The sequence below is a fragment of the Eimeria maxima genome, genomic scaffold (assembly GCF_000499605.1).
Source record: "Eimeria maxima Weybridge genomic scaffold, Emw_scaff248, whole genome shotgun sequence".
Classification (NCBI taxonomy): Eukaryota; Apicomplexa; class Conoidasida; order Eucoccidiorida; family Eimeriidae; genus Eimeria; species Eimeria maxima.
In genome coordinates this window covers 1-12,500 of record NW_013563730.1, presented here as the reverse complement: position 1 = coordinate 12,500, position 12,500 = coordinate 1, and the positions used below count along the sequence as shown (strand labels likewise).

Genomic DNA, 12,500 nt, shown 5'->3' with positions numbered 1-12,500 from the left:
GCAGCAGCAGCAAGCTGCAGCGCCTCTGCTTCTGCTGCTGCTGCTGCAGCTGTTGCTGCTGCTGCTGGTCTGGATGCCTCACTTGCTGCATAAGACATCCGCACCTCTGCTAAGAGTGCAGCAGCAAACTCAACAACTAGCTGCCGTGTTGCTCTTCCTGCTGCAGCTGCTGCTGTTGCTGCTGCTGCAGCTGTTGGTGCTGCTGTTGCTGATGTTGCTGCTGCTGCTGCAGAACCAAAAGTATGCATTTGCATGCAGCAGCAGCAGCAGCAGCGCCACACGGGTAGGAGCTTTGTCTCATGAGTTGGAGTTGCTGCTACTATTGCTTCTCCTGATGGAGCTGCTGCTGCTGCTGCTGCTGCACGTGCAGCAGTTGCTGCAGCTGTTGCTGCCGGTGTTGCTGCAGCTGTTGCTGCTGCTGCTGCTGCTGTATCTGCTGCTGAGGTAGCTGCTACAGCGGAAGCAGAGGGGTCTTCGCGCTTTGTTGCTGCTGATGCTTGGTCTCCTGTTGCAGCGGTTGCTGCTGTAGCTGCTGCTGCTGCTGCTGTTGTTGGGGTTGCTTCCGCTGTTAGTGTTACTGTTGCTGTTGCTGTTGCTGATGCATGCACGCACCCTGCTGCAGCTGCAGCATTGGGCTCTGCTGTCTCCAGTTCTCCAGGAGCTGCCTGAGTGTTGCTGCTGCTGTTGCTGCTGCTGCTAGTGCAGCAGCTGTTGCTGCTATGGCCGTTCGTATCGGTGCGCGGTGCCACGTCTGCATCTTGTTGTGGCAGTTCCTGCTGCTGCTGTTGCTGCTGCTGCTGCTGTAGCAGCAGCAGCAGCTGCTGTTGCTGTTGCTGCTGCAAATACTGCGGCACCTTCCTTAGCTGCAGATCTACAAGATGAGACACTCGATGTACTGCAGGCAGCATTGCTGCGCATGCAAGGGCAAGGAGTTCCTCTTCGTGCTGCTGCTGCTGCTGCTGTTTCTGCTTCTGCTGTTGCTGCTGCTGTTGCTGCAGATGGTCCCCCAGTAGACGGTCAGCAGCAGCAACTACATAACCTGGTGCTGTTGCTGCTGTGGGGCCAAGTGCTGCCGCATGCGGTGCATGCACTGCAACAAAAAGGAGACGCAAGGAGCGCAGCAGCAGCTGCTGCTGCTGCAGCTGCGCCAGGCAGCCGCAGCAATTGACTACGAATGTACGAAGGGTCCTAATAGCAGCAACAACAGCAGCAGGAACTGCAGCACGGGTTGCTGCTGCTGCTGCTGCTGCTGTTGCTGCACCCTGCGGACTGCTGCTGCTGTTTGTTCGTGCAATTGGTGCCCCAAAGAACTCTTCCAGACGTCTGCTGCTGCTGCTGCTGTTGCTGCTGCTGCTGCTGCTGGCAGGTAAGGAGGGCTTATGCCCTGCTGCTAGCTGCTGCAGCGCAGCAAGTACCTCCCCTTTTCCTTTATACTTCCTTGTGGGGCCCCACACCTCCTTGTGGGCCCCTAGTGCAGCGCATGCAGCATCTGCTGCTGCTCGCACCTCAGCAGCAGAAAGACACTGCAACGCAGCAGACCAGGTGCATGCACATATACCATCTACGGATACCGCGCAGCGGCCGCATGCTGCTGCTTCTGCTGCTGCTGCTGCTGCTAATGGTGCAGCAGCAGCAGCAGCAGCAGCAGGTAGATTGTGCGGTGTCCACAGCACTAGCAGCTCGCGCTGCTGCAGCTCCCGCAGCGCAGCAGCAGCACTTGGTACTTCCTTTGATACCCGCAGCAGAGGAGGAAGACGGATCCATGAGCTGCTGCTGCTGCTGCTGTTGCTGCTGCTGCTGTTGTTGCTGTTGTTGTTAACACGTCGTGCTGCTGCAGGGGGCTGTTGGGGGGCAACGCTAAGACGCAGCAACTGCAGCAGCAAACGGGCAAGCAGCATCTGAGCCCCTTCGCTAAGAGGAGGCTCCTCTGCTGCTGCTGCTGCTGCTGCTGCTGTTCCTGAACTCGTTGCAGCTGCTTCTGATCCTGCTGCTGCTCCACTTGCTTCCTCCTTCACTACAGCATCAACAGAAGCACTGCATGCAGCAGCAGCATGTACTGCTGCTGGCCCTGTTGCTGCTGCTGCTGCTGCTGCTGCTTTAGGAGCTCCTAAGAGGGCCGCCAACCTGCGCATGCATTGCTGCTCCTCTGGCAGCAGCAAATGCTGCAGCGAAGCAGCAGCAGCAACACACAGCCGCAACGGCAGCAGCAGCCGCAGCGTCAGCAGCGGCCTGCCGCTAGTACCTAAGGGGAGTCCTGCTGCAGCGCATGCAACAGCAACTGCATCTACTGCTGCTGCTGCTGGAGTTGCTGCTGCTGTAGAAGCTGCTGCTGGAGCAGCTGCCCCTGGAGCTGCTGCTGCTGCTGGATATTGTGCTGCTGCTGCTGCTGCAGCAGCTGCAGCAGCAACAGGCGGATGTTCCCATGGGAGAACCCGCCTCCGCTGCGGGATCTCTATAGAGGCGGAGGGCCCCTTAGGGGCCTCGGGCCCTGCTGCTGCTGGGGGCCCCTTCAACGAGGGGTTCCCTGCTGCAGGTTGGGGCCCCTTCAAAGGTGGGGGCCCTGCTGCTGCTGGGGGCCCCACAGACGAAGAGGTATTTGCATCTTCAGTTAAATCAATTATAGAAGACTTAATTTTATCTAGGGGGCCCCCCTGGGGGCCCCCCATAGGGGCCCCCAGGGGGCCCCCATTAGAGGAGCGCCTAGGGTTTGCAGAGGGGCTGCTAAAGAAATCCTTAAGAGAGCTCTGGATTGTTCTGCTGCTGCTGCTGCTGCTGCTGTTCTTGCTGCTGCTGCTGCTGCTGTTGCTGCTGTTGCTGCAAGACATCCCCTTTTGTCAGACCCTAAACCCTTAAACACTAAACCCTAAATAAGGTCGATTGGTTAGACTCCATGGCTAGGGTGTGAACCCTCAAGAATGAGGGTTTAGGGTTTAGGGTTTAGGGTTTGCACATTACTATAGAAGAGGGGGCCCCCAGCAACACCCCCAGCTTCGAGACTACTGACTAGGGTTTAGGGTTTAGGGTTTACCGCTAAATCCTTCGCCATATCTTATTACATCTAGAGGAGTAATAGATTTAAGTGTTTAAAACAGAACAACTAGGGTTTAGGGTTTAGGGTTTAGGGTTTAGTGTTTAGGGTTTACACTAGGGCCCTGGCTGTGGGGCTGATCGTTGGATCCTGGGGCCTTGGAAGGCATACAGCACGATTAAGGGTTTAGGGTTTAGGGTTTAGGGTTTAGATTTTTTTTAAGGATTAATATTTTGTCTTAAATTCCTTTTCTTTCCTTCATCAAGCCAAGTTTGTTGCTCCATCCTCCTCCCTCTCCTCCTCCTGGGACCTCTTAGGGTTTAGGGTTTAGGATTTAGGGTTTAGGGTTTAGGGTTTTCTTAATTGAAGAAAAAATGTACCTACGTTTTTATCTTAACGAGAAGGGCCAGAGGGTTTATACATTGGCGGTGAGTTATTCTTCCCTTTATGAATCCATCCCTCTTCCCTCCAAAATTAGTGTTTAGGGTTTAGGGTTTAGGGTTTAGGGTTTAGGGTTTAGGGTTTAGGGTTTAGGGTTTAGGGTTTACGTTCAGAGCCACTCTCCTACTGGCCAGCCAACTCTCTCTGCCCATCCTCCTCGATTTTCTCCCGATGATAAATTTTCTGCTCAACGCGTCGCTCTTAAGAAACGATTTGGTCTATTACCTACCCAGGGGCCCCCCCTACAGTACTAAGGGGCCCCCCTTACAGTACTAAGGGGCCCCCCTTACAGTACTAAGGGGCCCCCCTTACAGTACTAAGGGGCCCCCCCTACAGTACTAAGGGGGCCCCCGTACAGTACTAAGGGGCCCCCTGAAGTGCTAAGGGGGCCCCTCTGAAGTACTGGTGGTGCCCTTAAGTGGTGCAAGGTGTCCTGATGCACTAAGGGGTGCTCCTGGTGTACTGGGGGCCCCCTGAAGTACTAGGGGCCCCAATACAGAATTTGGGGACTCGCTACTGTACTATGTACCCTTTTCAGTATTAGGGGGCCCCCTGAAGTACGGGGGGCCCCGCTGAAAAAGGACATCGGGTACTCGCTACCCCGCTGTACTCGTCTAGGGGCCTCCTAAAGGGGGCCCCAGTTGGAGCATTGGGGGCCCCTCTTGAAGTTTTTGGGGGGCCCCATGAGAATACCAATTGGCCTTTGTCCATTCGTATACAAGGGGGGGCCCCCAAGAGCTGGGGGCCCCCAATGGTGTTTACGGGGGTCCCTAGAAGCCACCTGCAGGGTTCGCAGGGACAGGGGGCCCCCTGAAAAAGAGGAAGGACTTTGGGGGCCCTGGGGGCCCCCCCTTTTCCTTAACTGTGACTGTTGGGATCTAATGAGGGTTTATTTATACATTTCCTGGGGTTTAGGGTTTAGGGTTTAGACATTTGTATATATATCTAGGGTTTTGTATATATTAGTAAGTAGTAGCCTAAACCCTAATTATAATAAATATAAATAATATTAGGTGTGCAGAGACCCAAACCCTAAACCCTAAACCCTAAACACCTTAAATAAGAAGGCGAATTGTTTGTTGTTAAACCCTAGGGTTTAGTGTAAACCCTAGGGTTTACAAGAAAAAAGGGTTTAGTGTTCCCCTCTATTACTTTGCTTCCTTAGCTGTTGCTGCAGCCGTAGGACCCTCAACAGCAGCAGCAGCAGGTGCTGCAGCAATAGTTGCTGCTGCTGCAGCAGGTGCAGCAGCAGCAGGAGGAGCAACAGCTTCTAATAGTTTGCTGCATAGTATAGAGGAAGTAAGGAGGGGCCCCACCCATGCTGCTGCCTTGAATGATTGAGCGCATGCAGCCCCATTATTGAGGTTAGTCCTCCATATAAGGTGCAGCAGCAAGGAGCAGCAGGAGGCAACGCCTATATAATAAGGAAGAGGTACCTTAAGTATAGGGGCCCCAGCGAGGCCCCATAGTACCCCTTGTAGTACAGCAGCAGCAGATAAATAGGTACGGGCCCTAGGGGGCCCCCAAGAAACAGCAGCAGAATTAATACCTATTTTTTTATCATCTTTTATGTCTTGGAAGGAATATATACTATCATAGATTAATGTCCATAAAAAACAACCTAAATAAAGGAATAAAGGAGATAATTCTAATAAGGATATACTATTTCCTGCTGCTGCTGCTGCTGCTGCTGCTGCTGCTGCTGCTGCTGCCGTTGTTTCTGGTGTTGCTGCTGCTGACGCGGCTGCAGGAGGAGGTATCGTTGTTTCTAGGGGCCCCCCGTTTATAGGGGGGGCCCCCTTATGGGTAAAGGGTACTAAGTATGGGGGCCCCCATTGTAAGAAAGGGGTAAAGATATGGGGCCCCAGTACAGCAGCAAAGCCTAGGGGGGCCCCCCAACTAAATACAGTACCCAATACAAGTTGTGGTACCCTGCAGCAGCGCTTAGCAGCAGGGTACAGTGCAGCAGGAAGTACAGCCATAAGACCAAGATATACAGCAGCAGTATTGAACTGCAGCAGCAGGAGCAATGAAGGTAGCAGCAGCATTACTAGGGCCCCTAGGGCCCCCCTAATGGGTACTAGACCGCATGCAAGGGGCCTCCTTCTTGTTCTCTGTACCCTTTTATCTATCTCCTTATCCCATAGATCATTTACTATACAGCCTGCACTACGCATAAAAAAAGAACCTAATAAACATAATATGCATGCATGCAGGGAATTATATATTATATTTAATAGGGGGAAGGAATTATTATCTTCTCCTCCTGCTGCTGCTGCTGCTGGTGTTGTTGTTGTTGTTGTTGTTGTTGTTGTTGCTGCTGCTGCTGCTGCTGATGGTGGTGGTGGTGGTGCTGCTGCTGCTGCTGCTGGTGGTGTATCTAATAGTTCTTCTTCCTCTTTATCTCCTCCTAAGAAAGCAGCAGCTAATAATGTAGCAGCAGAAGGTAATGCTGCTGCTGCTGCTGCTGCTGCTGCAGTATAAGAATCTTTATTAACAGGGGTAGCTAGGCATATAGACAAGGCACAAGGCCAATATAATAACCAGGTACCTACTGGTGCATGCACCCTCATTAAGGATAAATAAGGGGCCCACCAACGGGTATTAGGGGGTCCCTTGGGGGGCCCCTCCGTCTCAATTGGGTTCTGATGGGGCCCCGGAGGGGCCCCCTCAGAACCCAACGAGCACTTGGAGGCCCCCAACGGGGCCCCTTCAGTACCCAAAGGGGGCTTCGAGGGCACCAAGGGGGCCCCATCAGTACTCAATGGGGACTTGGAGGGCCCTAAGGGGGCCCCCCTACACAACCTGCTTAGACTTAATGCACCTCCTAATCGTAAAGAAGATGTAAAAGAACAAAAGGTATTTGCTGACCCAAGAGGAAAGAGAGGGGGCCCCCTAAGGCGGGGGTCACTTAAGGGGGGCCCCACCAGTGGCCCCCCATGAAAGGTACCTGCAAGACCCCTTCCGGTTCGCACACACAAAGGGGTACACCCAGGAGGCCCACGAGGGGCCCCTTGGGGGGCCCCCAAGGGGGGCCCTAGGGGCCCCACAGAGGTAAGAAGAGAAAGGGTCTTAGATGAAGGAGAGAAGGAGGAAGGGGAGGCAAAACCCCTAATCAGCACAAGCATTTGAGTCCAATCTTGTAAACACCTACAAAATAAGGGTTTAGGGTTTAGTGTTTAGGGTTTAGGGTTTAGGGTTTGGGGAGAGATAGGCAGGGACAGCGGGGACGATCTGTGCCTATAGGGGCCCCTAAGAAGGGCCCCCAAGGAGGGATGAGGGTTTGCTGGGGTGTATACGCTGTTTATTATATTTAAATAATTTATTTTTAATTAAAAAATTAATAAAAAATAAATTTGGTGCATGCAAGGGGGAAATAAACAAGACGAGGCCCCCCATCTCTGGACGGTCCCTCCAGGTGGGGGCCCCCCTACGAGGGGGGCCCCCACCGGGAGGGACCGTCGGGGGGGTCCATAGGGGACCCCCTTGGGGGCCCCCAAGCTGCCACTCTGTGTGTACCCTAATACATCTTGGTGGGTCTTATCTATGCATTAACATATAAATATATAAGGAGTAATCGAAGGAAGGGTTTAGGGTTTAGGGTTTAGGGTTTAGGGTTTAGGGCTCGGTAGATCGGCGGCAGTGTGTAGAGGGCGTAGCCATACTTCGCTAGCCGTAGCTAGCTACAGCTAGCTGTAGCTATACGTAGGTAGCTGTAGGTAAGCTACAGCTAGCTACAGTTAGCTGTAACTTGCTGAGTGGCCAGCTAGCTGCAGCTAGCTGAGTAGCCAGCTAGCTGCAGGTAGCTGAGTAGCCAGCTAGCTGCAGCTAGCTGAGTAGCCAGCTAGCTGCAGCTAGCTGCAGGTAGCTGCACGTAGCCGGCTACTTAGAGACACCTTGCAGATGTTGATTGTGTTTAGGGTTTAGGGTTTAGGGTTTAGCTCGGGCTAGCTACTCACGGGCATTCAGCTAGCTAGCTAGATTAGGGTTTATTAAATGTCCCCTCTTCGTGGCGATTTGTGAATATTCCCTGACCAAGGAGGGTTTAAAACCCTAAACCCTAAACCCTAAACCCTAAACCCTTTAGGGGCCCCTCATGGTGGTTGTGGTGGTGGTTCTCATGTACTCTCTTTCTCTCTTTATCCCCGTCTCCTTCCCTCTCATGGTTTAGGGTTTAGGGTTTAGGGTTTAGGGTTTAGGGTTTGGGATTTAGGGTTTAGGGTTTATGTTTCTAAACCCTAGTCATCCTGCAAGAGGATACCTATCCAAGACCAGAGTATCCCTTATACATTTATTTGTATATAATCTAGGGTTTAGGGTTTAGGGTTTAGGGTTTAGGGTTTAGGGCTTAGGGAAGGAAACAGGTGCTGGTGCCACGGGTGCTGCTGCACTAGCTGCTTCTGCTGCTCCTGCTGCTGCTGATGCTGCTGCTGCAACGGCTATTTATTGTTGCTGCACCTGCCATGGTTTTGTGCTGCTGGCAGGGTCATTGCTGCTGCTGCTGCTGTCGTCTGTGGTCAGTCCCTATCAGCACTTTTGCTGTTGGGCTCATAAGTCAACGCTAATTTAGCAGCAGCAGCAGCAGCGGTAGCAGCAGCAGCAGCAGCGGTAGCAGCAGCAGCAACAACAACAACAACAGCAACGGAAGTAACAGCAGCAGCAGCAGCTGCTGCTGCTGCTGCGCATAAACCATGCATGTAGTTGTACATCTTAAAATACAAATTCATACATATATATATTTATTTATATACGTATATATACGTATATATACATATATGTACATATATATACATATATATACATATATATACATATATATACATAGATATACATATGTAGACATATATATACATATATATACACATATATACATGTATACATACACACATATACATGTATATACATGCATGTACATATATACACCTATATGTATATATACATATACATACATATACCTATGCTTGTGTATATATATTGTTTTTATTTATATTATAATATATTCCTTTGTTATAAGAATATGCTTATTCCTCTCTGTTTGCCCGTTTCCTTATCTATTTATTATGTTTATTTATTTATTTATCTACCTAATATATTTATTTCTTTATTAAATATATTTATTTCTTTTATTTCTTAGTAAGAATATCCTTATGTGTATACAAGAAAGAAAAAAAGAAAAAAAAACGTATAAAAGACACAGAGACAGAGGAAGGAGATCTAAATAAATAAAAATAAATATCCTTTTTTATTTATTTACTTATTTAAATATTTATTTTTTATTTTTTGTATAAAAAATGACTTTTTTCTCCTTTTGCAAGTCGTAGTTGGGGTGTATTTGCAGCTCGTGCAGCAGCAGTGCAGCAGCACGGCGAGGGGAGGGAGAGGAATATTGTGGCTGTTTGTATACTTTACTTCTTTTTATTTATTTAATATTACATAAATAATTAAATTAATTAATTAATTTAATTAAATTAATAAAATAAATGAATTATACAGAGCATATTTTATACAGCAGCAGCAGCAGCAGCACATGCAACTATATACTATTCATACTGTCTGTGTGTGTGTACATAACAGAGAAGACCGACGGCAACACCGGCAGCAACGCGCTGCTGTTTATGCATTATTAGGGTATAATACAGCAAATAAATTGTTTTTTTTGTCTTTATTTTGTTATAAATGTTATTTTTCTCATTTATTTCATCATTTATACGCTAAAAATTGCTGATTTCTTCTTTCTTGTTGGGCTGTACGTACAGCCCAACGGTGTGTCAGTTATAAAGTAGTCATCAGCAGCGTCATATAACTCTTTTATTTATTCATCTTCTTATGAAATACTTTCTTTTTTCTTTATTTTTAATTAAAATAATGTATTAAATCCCTTTTTTACATTCATAATAAAAGCAGCACCACTCCTGTGCTGCTGCTGCAGCTCGTGCTGCCGCTGTTGCAACTCCGCCACCGCTGTTACCTCGGCAGTTTGCTGCTGCTGCTGCCGCTGCTGCTCCTGTAGCTGTCCTTTCCTCCCTCTATAATGGGCAATATAGAAGCATCACTAACTACGGAGACGTCAATGGCAGCAACAACAGCAGCAGCAACAACAACCGCAGCAACAAAAACTACAGCAGCAGCAGCAGAAGCACCAGCGTCAACATCAGCAGCAGCACTAGCAGCAGCAGCAGCAACAGCAGGGGCCGCTGACGCCTCTACTACTGCATCACAAGAAGCATACCATTCTCATACTGTTCTTGTGCAGCGAGAGGGAGGGGGCCCCCAGGCGTCCCTGGGGGCCCCTCTAGGGCCTCCCGCCCGTTTACCTAAGCTGGACCCTCACAGTGCCTTATTAGGGAGACCCCCATCTTGCAGTCCCCCGTTGCCTGTGCATGCAGTAGCAGCAGCAGCAGCAACAGCAGCAGCAGCAACAGCAACATCAGCAACAAGTTTACCAAGTTCTTCTATGCAAGAAATAGAAACAGAAACAGATGTGGGGGCCCCTAGTCCTAGTCCAAGGGAGGGGGCCCCCTTCATATGGGGGCCCCCCCCTTCTCCTGATGACCTTGAGCTGCTGTGCCCTACTCCTTATCAAAGTCTATCTGTAGATCAAGGGGGGCCAGGTGGGGGGGCCCTGGGGGCCCCCTTAGGGGGCCCCTATTCAATAGCAGGGAGACAGCAGATGGCAAGTTTTGGTGAGGCAGTAGGAAGGGCATTAGCCTTAGGAAACAGCAGCAGCAGCAGCAGCAACAGGAATTCCTTATTTGCTGCTGCTGCAGACAACAGCAACAACAACAGTAACAGCAACAGCAGCAGCAGCAGCAGCAGCAGCAGCAGGAAGTTTGAGGTACCCCCCTCTGTCTTAGCCCTTGATGACCTAATAAGAAGCAGCTTAGGGGGGCCCCCTAATCCAGGTGTACATACAAATAGTCCTGCTGCAGCAAATACATATAATAAAAGGGGTACTAAAGCAGCATTAACACAAGAAATATGGGGAGGGGCCCCCCATAGGGGCCCCACATATAACGAAGATGAGGTACAGATGATGCAAGAGGAGGGGCCCCCACAGCAGCAGCAGCAGCAGCAGCAGCAGCGCAGCTCGCATTGTGGTTCGCCACGTGTAGAAGGGGGCCCCCATGGTACCTTCTCTGGGTCTTGTGGACAACCCAGCAGCAGCAGCAGCAGCAGCAACAGCAGCAGCAGCATGGCGAAGGAACATGGCACCGAAGACGGACCTGCTGCTACTTCTGCTGCTGCTCCTGCTGTTATATCTTCTGCTGCAGCAACAGCAGCAGCAACAGCAGAAGGAGAGACAAGAGAGCAGACAAGAGAAGAAAGCAAAGAAGAAATTGAGTTGCTGCTCTCCTCCCGTGTTATCTGTACCCATACCTCCATCAGCAACAGCAGCAGCAGCAGCAGCAGTAGCAGCAGCTGCACCAGCAGCAGCAGCAGCAGCAGCAGCAGGGAGTGTCCCCTATATGCACTGCAGCAGCTATCTCCTCGTCTCCACGAGTGTTCAGAGGTAATAGCAAAAGCATTGCTGCAGCAGCAGCAGCAGCAGGGTCCCTCTGCTGCTGCTGCTGCTGCTGTTTCGGGTGGGGGCCCCCTTTCCCGTGGGGCCCCCCCTAGGGGGGGGGCCCCCCTAATAAAGGGTACAGACACAATGAGGGACGTGTCTGCTGCCCTTAAGCAATTACAATTATCTATAAAAAACTTTTCTTATGTTCTTTCTTCTTATAGCGAACATTTGCTGCCTGATGATATAATAGGGGGGCCCCCCCTCATGGGGGCCCTATGTGGGGGGGCCCCCTCTATGGGGGCCCCCATACAAAGAATTGGGGAACCTGATGTTAAGGGGGCCCCCAACCTAGGGGGCCCCACCGATGTACCAAGGTGTACAGGTATGGCACAAAAGACCTTAGGTGACCCCAATAACAGCAGCAGCAGCAGCAGCAGCAGCAGCAGCAGTGCAGCAAGGGCCCTAGGGGGGGCCCCTGGAGAGACAGCTGAGGAAGAAGATTCTCTGTACCCTGTCTTCTATCTAAGCGGAGAAGCAGCAACATCTTCTTATGATGCGCAAGACACAAGCCTCCTCCCTGTTGACCCTTTGGGGGCCCCCCAAGGGGCCCCCAAAGGGATTCCCAGAGGGGCCCCCCAAGGGGCCCCCCAATATGCCCCCGGTGTGGTAGGGGGGCCCCCAGGGGCCCCTCCTTCAAGCCCACGGGGATCTCTTAAGATACTAACTCCTGCTGCTGGTCAGGTACCCCTTGCTGCTACCCTTGCAGCTAACTGGACCTCAGGGGGGCCCCCGGGGGCCCCCTCATTAGATGGTCCTACTTGGGGTACCGTAAGAGGCGTCTGCCAAAGCACAAGTGTAGTACCCTCTTATGGGGGCCCCCCTGGGGGGGCCCATCCAGGAGGCCCCCACCAGAAAGCCCCGCAAGCGAGATCTTGTCGGGGGGCCCTTGGGGGCCCCTCTGAGGGTTGTATGTCTCTGGGACCCCCAGGGGGCCCCCAAACTGCTGGTTGGTGTGGGCATTCTGCCAGCAACAGCAACAGCAACAGCAACAGCAACAGCAACAGCAGCAGCAGCAGCAGCAGCAGCAGCTGCGCGCATGCAGATAGGAAGAGAAGAGGAGGGAGGGCGCTGCGGTGGGCACGGGATCGTCTCCTGGGGATCGTCGCTCCCCAAAGGAAAGGGAGCAGCAACAATGTAAAAGAGTAAATCTTTTTGCTGCTGCTGCAGCAGCAGCAGCAGCAACAGCAGCAGCAGCAGACAGGGTCAGTGCTGCTGCTGCTGCTGCTGCTACTGCTGCTGCTTGTTTGATTGTATGGATAGAGTTGCAACAATATTGTCTCTATAAATAATAAAATATATTTATACAAATAATTTATTTATATTTATTTATTTATATTTATTTATTTATTTATATCTATTTATTTATATTTATTTATATTTATTTATGTATATTTCTTTTTTATACTTAGTATATTCATTGATTATATTAATTATATTTATTTATTACTTATATATATATATATA

General features: G+C 50.6%; 2 protein-coding genes across 2 annotated transcripts in view; one reads left to right on the top strand and one right to left on the bottom strand.

Moving 5' to 3' along the window:
- Positions 1-2,825, bottom strand: part of EMWEY_00024170 (Proteophosphoglycan 5, related, related) — a gene marked incomplete at both ends in the record, with an annotated part of 5,151 nt that extends 2,326 nt beyond the window's left edge. Inside the window, one exon of the mRNA XM_013478003.1 lies at positions 1-2,825. This exon is cut by the window's left edge and continues 2,326 nt beyond it. Coding sequence (XP_013333457.1) covers positions 1-2,825 — 2,825 coding nt within the window.
- Positions 2,826-9,500: 6,675 nt separating this feature from the next.
- EMWEY_00024160 (hypothetical protein, conserved) lies at positions 9,501-12,182 on the top strand (the record flags this gene model as incomplete). The annotated part of the gene is made up of 1 exon (XM_013478002.1): positions 9,501-12,182. The coding sequence occupies one exon, from the start codon at positions 9,501-9,503 to the stop codon at positions 12,180-12,182; it is 2,682 nt and encodes an 893-aa protein (XP_013333456.1).
- Between the last annotated feature and the right edge of the window lie 318 nt (positions 12,183-12,500).